Source organism: Arachis stenosperma, chromosome 2 (assembly GCF_014773155.1).
Source record: "Arachis stenosperma cultivar V10309 chromosome 2, arast.V10309.gnm1.PFL2, whole genome shotgun sequence".
NCBI lineage: Eukaryota > Viridiplantae > Streptophyta > Magnoliopsida > Fabales > Fabaceae > Arachis > Arachis stenosperma.
In genome coordinates, this window is record NC_080378.1 from 105,987,358 (window position 1) to 106,007,359 (window position 20,002).

The window sequence follows — 20,002 nt, forward strand, 5'->3', positions numbered from 1 at the left end:
TTACTAACAAACACCAACAACCTCCACCAAACTCATCCTTCATTTTTCATTCTATCTTTGCAAAACAAAAATCATGCTCTCTTCATTTCACAACTTCACACACATTACATCCATGGCTTCCACCACTACCATCACAGCTATCGGCTCCAACCTCATCGTTAGCCTGCAAATTTTTTACTTACTGTCTCAAGGCTCCTGATGGTGTCCTACCAAAATCGACGGCAACTCTGCCATTGTTATCAAGCTTCGCAATGATGAGTTTAGCCATATACTCGTCGAAATCCTTGAGGAAAAATCATGCACTAATTCAACGAGATTGCAATCACACATCGCTTTTGTTGGATTTCGTTTGTGCTTGCTAAAGATGTTCATGGATAGGGTGAAATTGAATTTATCTTATCTATATTTAATTCCAGATGTTAATCCGGTCTATTTTTTATATTTTTATCCAATCTTACACCGGGTAAAACTTTATTGGCCACAATAAAACCAAGCATAGACCCAGTGAAAATTGAGAATTGGAGAAGCCTTGACATTAGTTTGTCACATTTGAAAAAACTAAATATACCCATTAAAGATCTACATTGTTAAGAAACGCTATATTAAATATCAAAATCTAAATAAATACACACCCATAGAAATCAAACTATAAAATAAATTACATGCATAGGGTATCCTACATATGTTATTTTCATAAAAAAAAAAATAAAAGAAATCACGTTATATGTGTAGAATATTCTTCGTATATTATTCTCGAGGAGGAGAGAAAAAAGGAAAGAAAGATATAATAATAAATTAATGAGCAATGCTAGGGGGCCAGCAATTTTTGTGATTGTTAGCCATCAACTAGCCATCAATGATGATTTGATGGTGTGAGATTGGTGTGAAATTTCATCCAATGGCTTACCTTCCTCTGCTGGTTACATGCTGGCCAAAATTCAATAAAACTGCTGGCCCCCTAGACTTTTCCTAAATTAATATTAGGATTTAGCTACACTAAAAGATGGGTGTGGCTTATCTTAATTCCTATATTTTTAATTTTTTTTTTATTTAACCAAGTCGAACCGGTGACTTGAACCTTAATCATAATCCAGTTGACTAATTTAGTGTAAAATTGTCTGATTTTGTAGTTCCAGTCAAGTCCAAATGAAATCGAGTCAAATTTGGCTCAAAAAAATCAGATTCAGATCGAATCTTTGGAGCGGTCCGATCCGTAAACACTCCTAGTGGCTAGTGCCACCTTCTATCGTTTTTTCCATTTTATAGTGTTGTTACGTTGTCCCCCTCCTTCTCTATTTGTGGCTCTGCCAGATTTTTTTCATTCCCATTGCACTGCATGTCTTCTTTTACTTTCGCCTAGTATTGTTTGTTGAATGCACAAAGAGGACATCGATTCAACCGTTTTAGATGTGTAATGCAAGCCCTTATATGAATAAGAGGTAATCATTTATTGTTTTCTACTAATAAATGTTTGATGAAATTCTATGTTTATTATTGTTACTGTTGTGTTTTTGTGAAATTACTTTTTTTTATAATTTTTTTTATACGTATTCTGTGATAAATTTAGATTTATAATTTTAAATGTTAAAACTAAAAGATAAAAAATTTTGGAGATGTGATTCTATAAGATTTTGAATGTTCTATGATATTTTTATCAATTTGTATTCGTTGTTTTGGATATTTCAATGATATGGACTTTTAGATATTTCAAAATTTGAATAACCTACCGTTATTCTTTTCTTTGACAAGTACCTTTATTTTCTCATGTTTTTAATTTGTACATTTATTTGAAAGGCCTGATGAGATAACCATCGGTCATCTTCAACCTTTACATATCAAAGTCAAGGTGGAAGGATTGATAATTAATCGCATCTTAGTCGATGGAAGAGCAGCAATTAATTTACTGTCTCAGAGCATGTTCTCACTATTCTAGAAAATAGTCGAAGATTTGATTAAGACAAATTTAGCTGTTATCGGATTCAGCGGTAAGTCGACAACAGCCTTAAAAAAGATCTCACTCAGAATTAAAGTAGGAAGTGTCGAACAACCCATGGTATTTATAGCGGTGCCTACCAAAGCAACCTTTAATATGTTGTTAGGAAGAGACTGGATCCATGGAGTAGTGGCAATTCCCTCGACCCTACATCAAAAGTTAGTGCTCTGGGACGAGGACGGAATGATCGAAGAAATTGAAGTTGACGACAACCCTTACTATGTCAAACAAATGAATATCAACTTTAAAGAATATCATACTAGTGTTTGACCCTAGATATTGATATGAGCACCTTTGACACAAATCTTATCAAAGGCTACTATGTCGGGGCCCATGGTATATATGAAGTTTGTCCCTAAGGCCAAGGAAAACTTAGCCATAAAATTCACTTGATGGATATATCGAGCCACTGGGCTCGACTCTCAGCCTATATGGCTGAGAAGAAAGAGTGTACAGGAAAACGTGTACTAGATTGTATATATGATCTCGACCCCTTAGGGTTTGAGAAGTGCGATTAATTTTTAGAAGACTTGCACAATAAAAAAAGTCAAAGTACAAGACTCTCTTGAGGAAGTCGAGATTGGTGGAGAAGGTCGAATCACATATGTCAGCAAATGCTTTCCTGGTAATAAAAAAATGCATGGGTTGCACAGATCTTTGGTCGAACATAAGCTTCCCCTTATCGATAATGCTCGACCTATAAATTAAGCTCTTAGACGTTTTACACCTAAAAGCATGGTTAAAATCAAAGAGGCGGTCGAACGTTTGTTGAGAGATGGGTTCATTCGAATAGCCAGGTATGTCGAATAGATTTCTAATATTGTGTTTGTCACTAAGAAAAATGGAAAGCTAAAAGTGCGTATTGATTTCAGTGATTTGAATAAAGCTACACCAAAGAATGAGTATCACATGCCAATTGTAGAGATGCTAATCGACTCTGCATTAGGAAGCAAACTTCTAACCTTTATGGATGGATACTCAGGATATAATCAGATATTCATATTCCAGGAAGATGTGTCAAAAACAGTTTTTTGATGCCCTGGAGTTATTGGCACTTATGAATGGTTAGTTATGCCATTTGGACTAAAAAATACTGGAAAAACTTACCAAAGAGCAATGAATTCTATTTTTCATGATTTTATTGGTACGTTTATGAAAATTTACATTGATGATGTAGTGATAAAGTCAGAGTCGAAAGAATCTTGTTTAAACGATTTAGAGACTAGTTTTAAATGAATGAGATATCATCAACTTAAGATGAATCTATTAAAATGTATTTTTGGTGTATCTGCAAAATTTTTTTTGGAATTCATTGTAAAGAAAAAAGGAGCAGCTGTCGACACTAACAAGTGCAAAGCTATCTTCAACTGATCACCTCCATAAAACAAGAAAGAACTTCAACTGTTCTTAGGTAAAGTGAATTTTCTTCGGCATTTCATTTCAAACCTGCCAGGAAAAATAAGGACATTTACTCCCTTGTTGAAATTGAAATAGGGAGTAGAATTAAGCATTTGGCCAAATCAAGCAGTATTTGACTTCACCACCAATCTTGGCACCTATTAAGCAAGGTCAACCATTAAGGTTATATATAATTGTGTCAGAAATAACTCTAGAGGGCATGCTAATTTAAGAGGATCAAGATGGTAGTGAAAGAGTGGTTTAACTATCTAAGTCGAATGTTAACTGATATAGAAACTCGATATAGTGCGGTCAAGAAACTTTGCTTAACCTTATATTATTCTTGTACTAAACTTAAAAGTTATCTCGTTTGAAATAATGTTTATGTTGTGTCGAAATTCGATATCATTAAATACATGCTTTCTTATCCAATGTTAAGAGGACGAATTGGCAAGTGGGATGTTAACTTTAATCGAATATTCTTTATTTTATGTCCCTTCCAAGACTGTTAAAGGGCAAATGATTGCTGACTTTCTAGCAGACCACCCTTGCGATAAACGATCCATACTTAGATATCTAGAGCTCAAATCCTAGAGGTTATTTTTCGATGGGTCGAAACATCAGAATGGAGTAGGAGTGTGAATAGTGTTAATCACCCATGATGACATTTTGACCAAGTTCATGTTTTGACTAGAGCCAGGTCTATCAAACAATGAAGTAGAATATAAGGCCTTAATCATTGACCTAGAACTCTTAATTGAAAAAGCAGCTCGAACAGTCAAAATCCTAAGAGATTCACAATTAGTAGTTCAACAATTGTCTAGAAACTATCGAGTTATTAATCAAAATTTAGTCAAGTATTTTGTGGTAGCCGTTCAACTATTAGCTGAATTCGACTCAATTTTAATAAAGCACATATTTAGATAGTCGAATCAAGAAGCTAATTAATTAGCTCAAATGGCTTCTGGCTATAAAATATCTCCTAAGTTGATAAAAGATTTTAGTGAAATTAAAACTAACTTAATTCCTTTAGAAGTAAGAGAGGTTTATTGTGGAAATGCTCTCGATCCAAATGATTGGAGATATAAGATCATCGACTTCCTTAAAAACTCCAATGAAAAAACGGATCAAAATTTAAATATTTAGCATTGAGCTTTGTGTTAGTTGGAGGGGATCTATTCAAGAAAAGCATTGATGGTTCTTTACTCCAATGCTTAATTATGCAAGATGCATATTTAGCTATGGTAGAGGTGCATGAAGGTATTTGTGGAGCTCATCAAGAAGGTCAAAAAATGCATTGGACCCTACGTCGACAGGGACTGTATTGGCCTTCAATGATGAAGGATTGTATCGATTTTGCTTGACACTGTGTTCAATGCCAAAGGCATATACCAATTCAGAGAGTTTATGCCTCTGATTTACATGCTATAATCAGACCCTGGCCATTTAGAAGTTGAGCTCTCGATCTAATAGGAATGATTCATCATCCTTCGATTAAGGGGCACAAGTTTATTTTAGTAGTAGTAGATTACTTTACAAAGTGGGTGGAAGTTGTGCCCATGAAAGAAGTTACACAAGCCAAAATAAGTAACTTTATTGAGGAATCGATCATTCATAGATTTGGTATTCCCGAAACTTTTACTACAGATTAAGGGACCATACTCACTGGTCGACAAATAATGGGGTTTACTGAGTCACGAGGTATTAAAATAGTACACTCAGCTCCCTACTATGCACAGGCTAATGGTCAAGTCGAAGCCATTAATAAAATTCTTATAAGTTTGATAAAAAAGCATATAGGCAAGTGTTATGGGCTTACAAATATTCTCCAAAAGAATCAATTAGATTGACAACTTATAAGTTAGTGTATAGCCATAAGGTTGTCTTGCCACTTGAAATAAACTTGCAAAACATAAGGGTGGCGAGGCAGAATGACCTGCATTCGAACAATATTAGTTGAGTATGATCGATGAATTAGATGAGTTAGACCAAGTTCAACTCATGGCGCTAAACAGAATGGTAAATCAAAAAGAGATGATATCTAAGTCATACAATCAAAAAGTAAAAAGTTTGTAGTTGGTGACTTAGTATTGAAATTTGTACTTATGACTGAATAAGTTAAAGGCAAATAGTTTTCTTTATGGGAATGACTTTTTGAAATAGAAAAAGTTTTCGATGGCAATGCTTATGGAATAAGAGATTCAAATAGTAGTCAAACCATGTATGTAAATGGTAAATGCCTCAGAAAATATCATTGTCACTAAAATAAAGCCAGTTCAGAATACTAAACAAAATAAGTGCAAAAGAGAGTTAGAATAAGCTCCTAAACATAAGTTTTGGATCCTTTTGACGTCAACCTAGGCTTGAAGACTCTTACGCTGCTTCATTTGTGGCATTAGTGGCTCGAGTGACTGCTTCTACTAAAACACCTCGACTTGAAAATTTTAAAGCATAAGCCTTTTCAATTATTTGCATTCAAAGGGAGAAAATGGCATTGGTGGGTGCTACTTTGTTTTTTCCAGATTTTAATTTAGCCAATGCTCTATCTAAGGTTGCAATCTTCGACACTATTTGTCATTTCTTTGCTTGACCCTCGGACAAAACCTCAGTGACTTGAGACTTAGCCATTTCATATTTTTTTAGCTGTGTATCATAGTCGGCTAAAGACTCAAGTGACTTATTTAATTCTTTGTCAGCATCTTAAACTTTGAAAAGATGGGAGTAAACATCTTCAATAAATGAGCTAAGAGTTGAATGTATGTCGGATGAAATACATTAATTGAGAAAAGCAAGCGCATTGGTAAGTCGAGCCTTTAGGTCAGCATTATCATTGATATCCTCAAGAGAGTAGCAATCAAGGATAATGTTGATCCTGTTGACGGCTTAAGATTCTGGACCCATAGGCACATGAGAGGTAGCTTCTTTTATGATCTCTTTTTCTCTGGTCAATGCTACTTGAGTCGACTTATCAGCTTAAGGGATAACAGTGCTCAACTCTGGACCAGAAGATAACCACATAGTTCCTTCAAAGGAATAAACCTGTCGAGCTTCATATAGGATATGTTCCTAGTCAAAGTCGATGTCATCAAAATCTAAATCTATAGCTTTTGGAGAAGGAACATTAAAAGGTGATTTTGTGCCTTTTCTGATGAATTTCTATGTCAAAGGTTCAGAAATAATAGTGATAGTTGCAGCAGTCGACCCTGATCTATATGCATGCCCATATTCTTGGTGAGTTTTAGTATCATTAGGAAGAGGCATATAGTGAATCTGAAAAGGGCAAAAATATAAGGATCAGGTGACCGTCAAAAGAAACTTGACATAGAAAATATAAAAAAATACCAGAGGAAAAGATATCAAAGGATGAGATGTTGTTGTCGATGATGGGTTCTGAGTCAGAATTGGAACAGGAGTAGATGGACTAACAGTTTGAGTAGTCTGAATAGGGTGAAGGAATTCTGTTTCAATATGAACTAGCTGATCTATTTCCCTATCAGAAGGATTGTCGATATCAGTAAGTACCTTTCCGGGATTGCTTCCACTGTAATATATTAGAAAAAATAAAATATTGCAAGTACAAGGTGAAAACAGTTGCGATAGACATCATTAAATATATACCTTTGAGGTTGTAGGTCAGACTTTCTGAATCTTTGGTTGTCCAGCTTCCGTCAGAATATCAATAGGACCATGCTTCTTTGAGGTAAGGGTTACACCACTCGACCTTCCTCTTTCTCGACCTCCCTCATGCTTGGTTTTTTTTTTCTTGGGGGCTGCGTCCTTATCAGTATCTCAGTTTTTCTCAACTGGTTGTAGGTCAGCAACATCTTTGGTGATGGTTGTTTGGCGAGTAACTAAAAAAGAAATCAAAAGTGATGATGGAGTAAGGAGTGCTCTATTCAAAGAACGGCTCATTAAAACCTAAGAAACGTTATATATTCCTAAAAAAGCACGCACCATTTTAAATGATGCGTAATTGTCCTTTCAAATTCTGAGAATTTGAAAAGGTTGCATGTACATGGCATGAGAAGTATTAAAATTTGTATTTTTGAACAAAATAATAAGTTTTAAAAGGGCAATTTGTTGGTACTAAAAGTGAATTTTCTCGATAAAAAGGTGTTTCGACTGCAATTGTTTCGACTACAGAAGTAGAGACGGGCAAGCCAAAGTCGACGAAAGATTGTACAAAGAATATTGAAGTCGAAAAGCAGTTATTATCTTTCCTTGAACATCAAAATTTATTCCTCGACCTTCAAGCTGAGTGGAGAACATGGGTGCGAATGAAAAAAACGTGGGAAGAAAGGTGTGGGTGTCAAAACTTGGGAGTCAAGGTTCTTTATGGTCATGACAAGGTTATGGTATGAGAAAAAGGAGGGAGTAAGAACGTGGGCCAGATTATCCATGCAAGTCTATTTTCATGGTCTATAAATAGGAGAAACTCAGAAGAGTTCTAGGACTTCAATTAAAAACATTAGATCATCACACAAAAATCTGCAAAAATTTCCAGTCCCAACGACGCAACGGAAAATCATGGAGTATAAGTGCATACGAGTGTTTGAAGTCCACTTTTATTTTATTTTCCTTTGTTTTCTTTTTTTTTTTTCATGTCTTTTTGCTTTAACTATTTTATTGTTATTTTGCTTTCTTTCGATCTCAATTTTACTCTTTCATTTATTTAAAGTTTTTATTTTACGTATTTCTTTTTATTTGCTACAATTTGCCATTAGTACTTCAACGCAGTTTATTTTGATACAAAAGCTAAGTAATTTTCGGGTCAAACCCTTTTTTTTTTTCAAATAAGTCGTATTTGCTACCCCGAATTGAGATCTTAATACAAGCTTGATTCGACACCTTGTCGAGGTTACCAAAAATCAAGTAAAACACTTGAAAAAAAAATCATTTATTTTTGGAATAGAATATATTTTTCATATTTAATCCTTATTATACTTATTTTTTAAAATTTGTATAGTTTTCAGTTTTAAATTTATTTTTATAAGGGCCTGAATATTACTTTAATACATTTTGTAGTAATTTACCATCATATTCCAAATCCAAAACAATAAGGCCAAGCAGGTACTAGGAAGCTTCAGTAAGATACTTCCAATTAACCCTATTGTTTCCTATGAGTGATTGAAGATTATGTCTCATTGGACAAACTTATAGATATTGGATGGGACTAAAGCCTGCTATCATTTATTTTGTGGTCACAAAAATCCTGATAACCCATCTAACAATCAGATTCATGCCCCTCCATATCTTCATCAATTTTGTTCTTTTGTTACATCAATTGATTTATAATAAGTAATTTAATTTTATGTGTGTCGGTTCCCTAAGTTTTGTACTTGTTAAGTTGATATACTGAATTACTAATAGATTTTTGTAGGAGACAATGAAATCATAAGCCTCAATTATTATTGCAAAGGAATGGTGCCCATTTCTCACCGTTTTTTCATATTGGGGTACTTTATATGTACCCTTAAACTTTTAGATCATTTAATAAATTTGAAGAACATACCTGATATTTTGAGTCATGTTCATATAGTCCAAAGTGTTCTAATTTGAGTCAACTAGCTGCTTTAACTTTCTTTTGTTGTTTGCAAGAAGAAAGAGAGGGAAGAGAGAGATTTTTTTTTCATATATTTTTATTGATTTGTAGGACCCAACAAGGATTTGGAAATGGATTGGATGTTTTTTACCTTGTCCTTTAAAGGGTTAATGGGACAATTAATACTTTTACCTCCAATTAAAGGAAGACAAGTAATATCATAACTTGGGAAATTAAAGTAATTCAATGATCATGTTCGAGGTAGGTTGCTTATTTGATTATAAAATTACAAAGAATAATAACTACCTCTCAATTGGTTCCTTCATTCATCGAGTTGTTTACATTCAGCTAAAAGTGATAGTTATTATATTCGACTATGAATATGTTAGCTTAATTTGAACCACAAAAATTACAAAGAATAAGAATAATAATAAATAACTCTCTTGAAAAACTATTAAATTCATAATTTTATAAAATAAAAATTGTCTTCTTCAAAGAAGAGTCAAAATTGCTTATTGTCGTAAATATAAATAGTCATTAAAAATATTTAGTGCTAAGAGATCGATCTAAATAATAATATTATGTTTACATTGTGTGTGTATGTGTGTGTAGTCATGAAACACATTATTAATGTATTAATCTAAAAATGAAATTTGATTTTTTTTTCTTTTTTTTTGCATAACATGTTTTCTCTCTGATGTTGCTAACATAAAGAGTGTTTTTTTTTATAGAAAAAATATTTCATTTAAAGAAAAAATCATATGACACTTATAAATAATAAAGATAAATTAAATCTAAATTTAGAAAAAAAATTTATTAAATCTAAATTAAAAAAAAAAGAATTAGATATATTTATTACTGTATTATTATCTTCCTGGCAAGCATAATTGGAATACACTTGATCCTAGGTCCTCGGTAGTAGATCAGATCATAGAACATAATCGAACAATGGGAATTAATATGGATCCTATGATACACTTTTTTAATATTTTATGGAGTAAATTTTTTGTATTTTATGAAATAATTTTATTTATTTATTTCAAAAATTTAATAAAATAAAAAAAAGGAAGAAAATAGGGACAGAACTAGATAAAATATTAGAAGGAGACCAAAAATATTTACACAATAAAATAAAACTAAAATAAAATTTTAAAAAAATTTAAACTAAAATTTATATATAATTTATATATAAAAAATTAAAATTAAGGAGTAATTGCCTCCTTTCTTACTACAACTCCGCCCCTGGAGAGAAAATAATAAATACTAAATATATACAACAAAAGATGAATTTTATTTATACAATAAAATAAAGAGTAAAGTATCGTTTTTGTTCTTAATGTTTTGGATAAGTTTTAAAGTTGTTTCTAGCGTTTCAACCGTTCTATTTAAATTTCTAACGTTTTAAAATTGACTCAATATTGTCCTGCCGTTAGGGATCCGTTAACAGAATTGGTAGCGGGACAAAATTGAAACGTTGAAGATTTAAATAGGACGAAAATATTGGGGACAAAAACGATACATAAAAATAAATTTGAAGTCTCTAACGTTTCAAAACTGTCTCAATTTTATCTCGCCGTCAATTATGTTAACGGATCTCTAACGGTAAGACAACATTAAGTCAATTTTAAAACGTTAAGGACTTAAATAGGATTATTAAAACGTTATAGACAATTTTAAAATTTACTCCAAAGATAAAAACGATACTTTACTTATAAAATAAATAAATTTTTTCCGTAACATTCATCTCTCTTTAACCGTGCTATAAACAAGAAAATGTACCATCGTACCATGCTTCCAATGACATTGCAGATCTCAATTTCATGAAAAAACCTTCATTGCTCACTTTTCCCATAACGATACACCATAAACAAGTTTAACTTCTTGTGTAATTAATACATATTGGTTTAATATAAGTGGTACGTTCATGCCTATCTTTTTAAATAAGTATTTTTATTTTTAATATTTATAAAAATTTAATTTATTTTCTTATGCATTAATATATGTTAATATGATTTAAATTGTCTTTAATTCAAAATGTAAAATCATTTTTGTCTTTGGTATATGATTTCTATTTTAAAAGTATCCTTAATTGAACTATCATCATTAGTAGATAGAATTAACATATATATAAGAGTAATTCAAACTTATTTCAAACGTTTGAAATAAAATTTATATAAATTAAACAGTAGAATTATTTTTGAAATTTTTATAAAAAAAAAGTACAGGGTACCAACATATTATTTACCAACTTATTGCCAATAATAATTAATTATTATATTTTAAATACATATATAAAGAGATAGATCCAAAAAATATATCTATAAAGACACTTCTATTAAACACAGTCATAAAAAATACATTTTTATTAAACACATTCACAAAGATATTTTCATTAAACACAGTTATAAATAAGAGTTGGCAGAAATTGTCAGAAATGTTGTTGGTAACATAACGAGATTGCTTTTATAAATACTAAAAACAAAAAATAGACCACAACGAACCAAGTTAACTTCTTATATGTGAACTTAATCATATTAGATAGCCACCAAATTAATTACTCATATAAAATATATATTAAAAATTAATTAAATAATATATATATTTATACATAAATATATAATAATTTATTTAATGATTGATTTTTTTTTTACACGTAGCATTTTTTATATGCGTTTTAGAAATCATACATTTTTATGATTACACATTTCATGTGATCTATCTAATAACAGCAATGTTAACAACGGGTAACAATATGTGTAGACATACACTCTGTTTTACATATTTAAGTATTCAAATTTTTAGTTACTTCTCAATTCTCATTATTAAAAAAATTGACTAATTATATTCTGTTTGAAAGATTAATTTTAGTCGTCTTATTTTAATATTTTTGTACTTCTAAAACTCAAAAATACTTTTAAGTATGGATGAATTTTCCCTCAGTTAACCAGCATATGTTAATAAATATTTCATTTTAAACACAACAACAAACTAAATAAGAGACATGTTTTTCACAAGCTAATTGTTGTCTTTTATAAATAACTTCCATAAACCTTTTTCTTAAAAAAAATAGATAATTATTAATTATTCCATTTTGTGTGCCATGTTAATTGCTCTAGTTGCAATGCCAATGAAGGAAGGGTGCTATCTCATATTCATGGAATGTTTCTTAATTAAGACAAATTATGATCTTTGCATGTTAGCTTCATCAACATCATAGATGCATATCTTATCTAGGGTTTTCTTTGAGAGAGTGGATATAAATTAGCACAATGGGTCAAAGCTAATGCCTAATAATTGTTAAACATTATTAATAATTAAAATCCTCTGTTTTGTATATATCTCTTTTTTTTGTTTATAATGCTCCAATTCATTGCATGGTACTATATCTACATGGAATCAAATTCACAATAGGTTGATCTGTCACGTCTTATAATTAAACTAAGTAATTGGACATGATTAGATTCAAACCATGCTAATTTGATATGAAATCACTATATATATAAACCTAGCATTGTATATATTTTATATATTAGAGACTTTATCAAGTAGTATCATTATTATTTCAATTTCAATATATCTTTTTATATATTAATTTCCAATAAGGCTGCAAGTTGTATGAAAAGGCTATGAGAATTTGTACAAACCCATGCTACCTAAAGGAAAATAATGTAGCTTTGCACCTTTCTGCTCATTTTTTAAATGTGATTTTATTGGATTATTGCATCAAACCTTATGATTAGCACTAGCAAGTGGTGGGTATCTGATTTTCTAGGAGGGGCTCTAACACATTATTATTTTTTAGTTAATTTATATATTAAATATAGTTGTGTTAAAAGTTGAAAAAAAAAAGAAGATATGGTTTGAGTGATCTGTTTGAGAATATCTACTCTTTCTTAGTGTCAACTAAATAAAAAATGTGTTTTGTAAATTAGTGGTTTTTTTAGCCACACTTTATTTTGTTTTTAATGATAATAAAAATAGTCACTAATACATAATTATTTTATACTTTATTTCTAAAAAATTTTAGTGACACTTATAACAATCACCAATAAATAACTTTTTTAATGGTTATACAAATTTTATAATTTATTATTATAATATATATTAATAATGACAAAAATACATAATTGTCACAAAATATAAATTAAGTAAAAGAAAAAATAACTACAATCTATCACTAAAAATTTATTACTATAGTTAATTAGTTTTTCTTGTAATGTACTGAAATGTAAATCAATAAATTACCAAAATTACTCATTATACTTTCAACAAAATGTTTTATACTTTCAAAAATATTGTTCAAATCAACCTGTCCATCTTTCTTTGCTATACCTAGCTACCTAAAGCTTAATTATCAGTGTTCTTGATCATTAATTAATATACTAGAGAGATTTCATATTATTATATTGCAAGAATTAAAACCTCAAAATTGGGTCAATTTTCAATCCCTCTCATTAGTTACTAGCTAGTTAGAACTTTCTTATGGGGTTCAATTCCATTAATTAATTCCAATTCTTAATTAAAATATATCAAGGTTAATTTAAGTTGTACATCTTCTTTCATGTAACAAACAATAACTTAATACATAAAAACTAGAATCCTATGGGGTTTTCAACGGAAGAAGGAAGGCAAGAGGAAACAACAAAGAAGAAGAGTACAAAGAAAGTGCACGTGGATCTTAGGTTAAGAAGGAAGGGCATTGCACGTGTGTGTTAGTATCTTATCATCATCAACACTCTTGTTAATTGTTATAGAGTTAAGAACTGTACCAGTACTACTTCAGTACTCACTCCCATTGGGACTTGTGATTTGCACAAATCTCCAAAGCAACAGTCAACACTCAAATACTTATATCATGCATTGTGTAATTCTATTATATTACCAAAGCTGATCTTATTAGATCATTAATTTACAAATTTTTTTTAAATCTTATTAGTATATTGATAAATGTATTTTTTTTAACAAAATTATAACTCAAATGGTATAGTCTTTTTATTATTATCTAAAAATTTTGAGTTTAAGTCTCATTCTTAATTTTAAAAAATCAATAAATATATCTTTTTTTGTTTTCAAATTATTAAGTATTGATGATGCTACATAATCAAATTATTTTTATAATTAAATTTGATTAAATTAATCTAATAATTTATTGACATAATAAAAACTATTTAAAAAAAAAAAGAGGAAATACATATAAAGAAGAAAAAGAAAATTTTAACTAAATTTAATAACAAAAATAATCTGTTTACCTAATATTTTTCGTCTACTAATAAATATATTTTTCAGTATTAATATTATTAATAACGTTAGATACATTATGTTCTTGAGTTAGTATCTAAGTCAATTCTGTAACAAATGCAAGCATGTTATGCACATGTATCATGTCACAAAATAGACATATCATATAAAAATATAGTAATTGCTATGATGTCTAAAAAATTATAGCTAATTTATTAAAAAATAAAAAATTAATATTTTAAATTTGTTAAAAAAAAGAAAAAACTAAATATTAAATAATAAACACCATAAATTCATCTAAAAATATATGTGCAAAGTTATCATAAAATTAATAGAAGATCACAATAGATCAAATACGTCTAATATTAGTAGTTCTTAAAATATCTATTTAATAGTTAAATTTTTTTAGGAAAACCTATAAGATTTCGTAATGAAAATCATCAAGAGTTTATCGGCATATAAATTCTTCAAATTGCCAATGAACCGTATCTCAACAGGCATATACAGGTAATTTTATTTGAGTCGAAAACACATGTATTATAGTTATCTCAGCAATTGTTTTTTCATCCATAAGAAACAAAATTAAATATGAGATCTTATTTAATAAAATTCATGCTTAAATAATTTGTTTTGTTTTTATAAAATACATATTTCTTTATTTTTTTAGTTTTTTAGCTAGAGACATTATTGAAGCTTTATTATTTTTTTAGTAAATGCATATTTTTATTTTGTTATAAATCATCAATTTTCAATGTCTAATAAATTTCAGTTAATTTGACTTAAATAAAGTGAGTCTGTTTAATAGTTATGTAAAATCTCCCAAGTAGCTTTAGGTTATTTGTTGAGATATTTATGCAATAATTTGCAAAAGAAAATTAAATATTGTGATACGATTTGAAAGTTCTTTAATTTTGTAGGCCCAAACACCCACCCAATAACCTACCAACTATGTATGTGCATTTATCTCTAATCTCTTCTATTTCCCACTTTTCCATTAATACCCTTCACCATACTGTCGGCGGGGAAAGCAATTTCATCGAAACACAGAAAGAATGCCACATTGCTAAATTTATATGAAAAAAAAATACAAAATAAAATAAAATAAAAAAACAAAATGCCTCATTATTATTTTATGCATTTTTTAGAGAAAGCTTAGCTGGAGATGTTTGTACTTTGCCATCACAAACTGGAGGCACTTATATCTTATTATAAAGTTTTCATCTCTCATTCTTTATATATTTTATTTTAATTTTTTTTTTACTTATCAAGCTTCCACCCACCATCCAAAAAATTCCAAAAGTCACATAAACCAAATTGCTATTAATTTTTAATTTTTCCCATTTCTTTATTCACTCTCTCCAAATCCCAATCCCCAAAGTTCTTTCTTCATCACTCTCTTTAGTATATAAAACCCCAATTCTTAAACCTTCTCATTCACATTATTACTTATTATTAGTCCTTATTTCTTAACAACACAAACAACAAGCTTTACACCAATCCCTTTCAAATTCTTCATCTTCTTCTACAAGAAAAAAAAAGGAACATCTCTTTTATTTAATTTCTTCCTTCTTTCTCTCAATGGCTTATTCTTCTTCTTCTTCTTTGATAATTTCACCAAGGAAATTGCGCTATGACTTGTACTCTTATTCATACCAAGAAGATTCCAACACCCCATTAGTGATCAATGTTCTTGCTTCACTCATTGAGAGAAGCATGGCAAGGACACAAAGAATTGTGAAGAACTATGGCAGTTCTTCTTCTTATGCGTCTCCTCCTTCTGCTTCGACTTTTATTTTGTCGTCGAAATCGAAGAACACAAACATATTTGATTGCAGAGAGATCCCTGACATGACAATCCAATCCTATTTGGAGAGGATCTTTAGGTACACAAGGGCAGGACCCTCTGTTTATGTTGTTGCATATGTTTATATTGATAGATTTTGTCAGAACAACCCTAGCTTTAGGATCAATGCAAGGAATGTTCATAGGCTCCTCATAACGACTATCATGATGGCTTCCAAGTATGTGGAGGACATGTAAGTACTTTCATCTTCTTTTTCTCCCACTGAATGTTTAAGAAAAATTTCAAATGTTCTTGAAATACTAATATTTCAGTAATTTTAATGGTTGATTTTAATTAATATATATTATAAATATTTTTTGTACTTGAGATCAACAGTTAAAGCTATTGAAATACTGATATTTTAAGTATATTTGAAAATCGTCCTATGTTTTATTTATCAATTTTTTTTAATTCAGTAAAATTTAATTCAATTTATTTTTATTCAAGAGTAGAAAAAAATCAAATTAAATTTCAGACAATACGATAATCTATTTGTTGAAAAGTAGTGTTGGATGATATTTTTTAAATTTAATTTTTTTATTAATGATAGTGATAATAATTAATTATTTGGTAAAGGATTTGTTGATTTGAGACAAGAAGTTTGTTTTATTTCCAGTCTCAATCATTGACAATACTTGTTTAACTACTAAGGAAATGGACAGTTTAATTAGGTGGCCAAGTTTTTTTGGGGAATGTTGTTGTTAATGAATATGATGTATGACAAATACATAATGTGTAAAATTTTTCCTTTTCCTGCTTCCCAATTAGTATGATTATTAATTAATTAATTAACTAAATTTATTGTTGATTTTGAACAGGAACTATAGGAATTCATATTTTGCAAGAGTGGGTGGATTGACAACAAATGAATTGAATAAATTGGAGGTAGAGTTCTTGTTCTTGATGGGGTTCAAATTGCATGTGAATGTGAGTGTGTTTGAGAGCTATTGTTGCCATTTAGAGAGAGAAGTTAGCATTGGAGGAGGGTACCACATCGAAAGAACACTGAGATGTGCTGAACAAATCAAAGCAAGTCAGCATACAGATGATGAAAGGGGCTACACTCAAATTGCACGTGTTATGTTGTAGAAATTAATTAATTATAATTAATATGGTTTATTTTGTTATTTTTAGTTAGGGAAGGGGAGGAGGGGGATTAATGATATTTTTGTTAAGGTTTCTTTTTCACCTTCAAATAAAGAAAAGGTGGTTAATGTGTACAGAGAGAGAGAGAGAGATTATGATTATGAGTGTAAATCTATAATGTTTGTTAGGGGATTGAGATTTAAGGGCAATAGATGATAGGTGAGGCTAAGTGAGAGTGATGTATAAATTTGTGTTGTTTCATCACAAGGAAACAATGGATTTTTAATTCCACGGAAAAACTGTGATTTTTTAATAAATACTATGGCATTTAAATTTTATTAATAAAATTTAATTTAGCCTAATTTAAAATTTCATAAATATGTTAATATATTTTCTTTCCATAGGGAATGAATATTCCAACCCATATTGCAAAAATTGTTTCACTAATCAGTATCCCCTGTTTGTAAATATCTTCCAGAGAGACTCTTAGGATAGTGAGTGATCAAGGAAATTTTTTCATAGATTAGAATTTGGGGCAACATACTTTGATGTTTTTCCAATCACAGTAGTACCTAGTAAGTAGTAACTAGTAATCATATTTGGAGAAAATTGATTCAGAACTAGAGGCATTATAGTGTAATCTAACAAATTCAACTTCCTTAAACTTTAAGCAAATCAACTCAGTTGTAATATAACCAACTTTAATGAGTTGAGTGCTTATTTTACTTATTTGTTGAAATAAATATCAGAGAATTTAATTTTTATTTTGTATATGTAATAATTTATTAATTAATAATAATTTTTTTTAAAAAAATTTAATCTACAATAAATTAATCTTTAGTTTATGAAATAAAAAAATATGGTGAAAAAAAAACCACTTAAGTTATAGTGCGTTTTATGGCCCTTAGAGCACTTTATCAACACAATAGATTCCTTAGATGGCGCAATAATAAGTGGGTAATTAACACTGTTATCATGAGATTATTGGTCTGTATGATACAGGGACGGATTTATCATTTATGTGGCAGCTTGTGGGGGCAAGTGCCTCTACTAGCATTTTGAAAAAATGTAAATATATATATGTCTATTAAAAATTATATTTATTTTTATGTTAAAAAATATCTATTAAATTTTGTCTTAAAATATTTATTTTATATTTTTTAAAATTTTTAAAATTAACTTTTAATATAATATTAGTATAAATTAATTAGTTTTATATGTATATTTAATTACGTAACACCATATCATAAAAAATAACTATCTTTATATTAATTACATTCTGTAAATGATCATCTAAAAGAATAAACATAATTAGATAATTATATAAAATATTTTATACTATCAGTATATCAAAATTAAATTCTAATTTATATCTAAAAGTCTAATAAAAAATGAAATATGATTGTAGAATTATCTAATTAATAAATTTATTTAGCTAAAGTTTAGACCCTTTAATTTTTTTTCTACTCAACTTTAATATTTATTAATAAATTAAAAAAATTTGTATTAAACATGTATTTTGATAATTAATTCTCAAATATAAATTGAATTAAAAAATTATTTAAAAATTAATTAAAATAAGAACACATTTTATATTTTTATTTATCTAGGTAATAAAATTTATTATTATTATTATTTAAAGTAATTTTAATTTTTTTATTAAATGCTTAAATAATTATTAAGTAATCTATAAAATATATAACGAGAATATAAGAGATTTAGTACATAATTTTTTTAAAATGTCATTTATCATACATAATTCATAAAAAATATATTTCACTTTTATTATTTATTAAAAAATAATCTGTTTATCATCTTAATTAATTTTATTTATTATTATTATATATTTAATTTATAAAAAGGTGAATTAATAATCACTATTATTTATCAATATATCAATATTTATAATGAATAAATAAGACATTATTTAATATTTAATATTTTTATGTTATTTATTTTTATATGCTTTAATAATATATTTATAAGATTTTTTATTATTTTTATATACTACATACATATTTATTCCCACTGCTAAAAATTTTTGGATTCGTCATTTATATAATCACATGACCTAAATCAATCATAGAGGGTGTCAACCTGTTGTCAAAATTAGATTATAAAGATGTAAAATAATTAATTTTTTATTAAACTAATTAATTATGTAATTATGTTGTATGATGGGAAATATTAATACGAATTTTGAATGTTTGTTTATATTATTATTAAATGAAAAGTTATTAATCGTAAAATAAAATTTTTGAATGTCAATAAGTTTGGGCATGCTTTTCATTGAATAGTGTTTGGGAAGGGGCCCTTAGTTAAATGACTTAGTCATGTTATGTTGTGACTTACGTCATTATCAATATGATTTAAATCAATGCTGCATCTAAATCAAATTGAGCCTTCTTTTAGTTGTTTCAAATTCTGAAAACTTAAAAAAGAATTTCCCTCGAGTTTTAAACAATGTAGAAAATGATATGCATGGGTCAAATCGAATAATTAGATGAAAAATAAATTTATAATAGTGAAATTCAAACAAATAATAATGCATTTCGTAAAGAATAGGGAATATAATATATTTTTTTGAAAATGACTTCTTGTTAGAAGTAATAAACAAAGAGAAATATTAAATTATTAATATTTTTTATTTACACCTTATATTTGAATTATTAACATTAGTCAACTTTTTACTTTTACACTAAAAGTATTAGTCCTTAACATTCATGAATAGATTGAGTTTTTTTTTTTTTATAATCTTACTAAAAAAGTGGTCAAACTAATTAGTAGATTATCCTTTTAAATTTGAACCACTAATATAAATTTCAACACATAAAAAGTTAAGATTTATTTAATTATATAAAAAACGCAGCATTCTTTTCTTAGTAAAAAATGGTTTAATGAT

The 20,002-nt window shown here is 28.7% G+C and overlaps 1 protein-coding gene across 1 annotated transcript; it reads left to right on the top strand.

The window, feature by feature from the left end:
- Positions 1 to 15,491: 15,491 nt before the first annotated feature.
- On the top strand, positions 15,492 to 17,420 carry LOC130960808 (cyclin-U2-1-like). The gene is made up of 2 exons (XM_057886282.1): positions 15,492 to 16,207; positions 16,833 to 17,420. The coding sequence occupies exons 1-2, from the start codon at positions 15,750 to 15,752 to the stop codon at positions 17,101 to 17,103; spliced, it is 729 nt and encodes a 242-aa protein (XP_057742265.1). The 5' UTR covers positions 15,492 to 15,749; the 3' UTR covers positions 17,104 to 17,420.
- The last annotated feature ends 2,582 nt before the right edge of the window (positions 17,421 to 20,002 follow it).

What these genes read in the sequence shown, in the direction of transcription:
- LOC130960808 (XM_057886282.1), top strand. Translation starts at nt 15,750, where the DNA reads ATGGCTTATTCTTCTTCTTCTTCTTTGATAATTTCACCAAGGAAATTG. An exon ending in TCCAAGTATGTGGAGGACAT is followed by an intron (nt 16,208 to 16,832) that starts GTAAGTACTTTC and finishes GATTTTGAACAG; the next exon opens with GAACTATAGGAATTCATATT.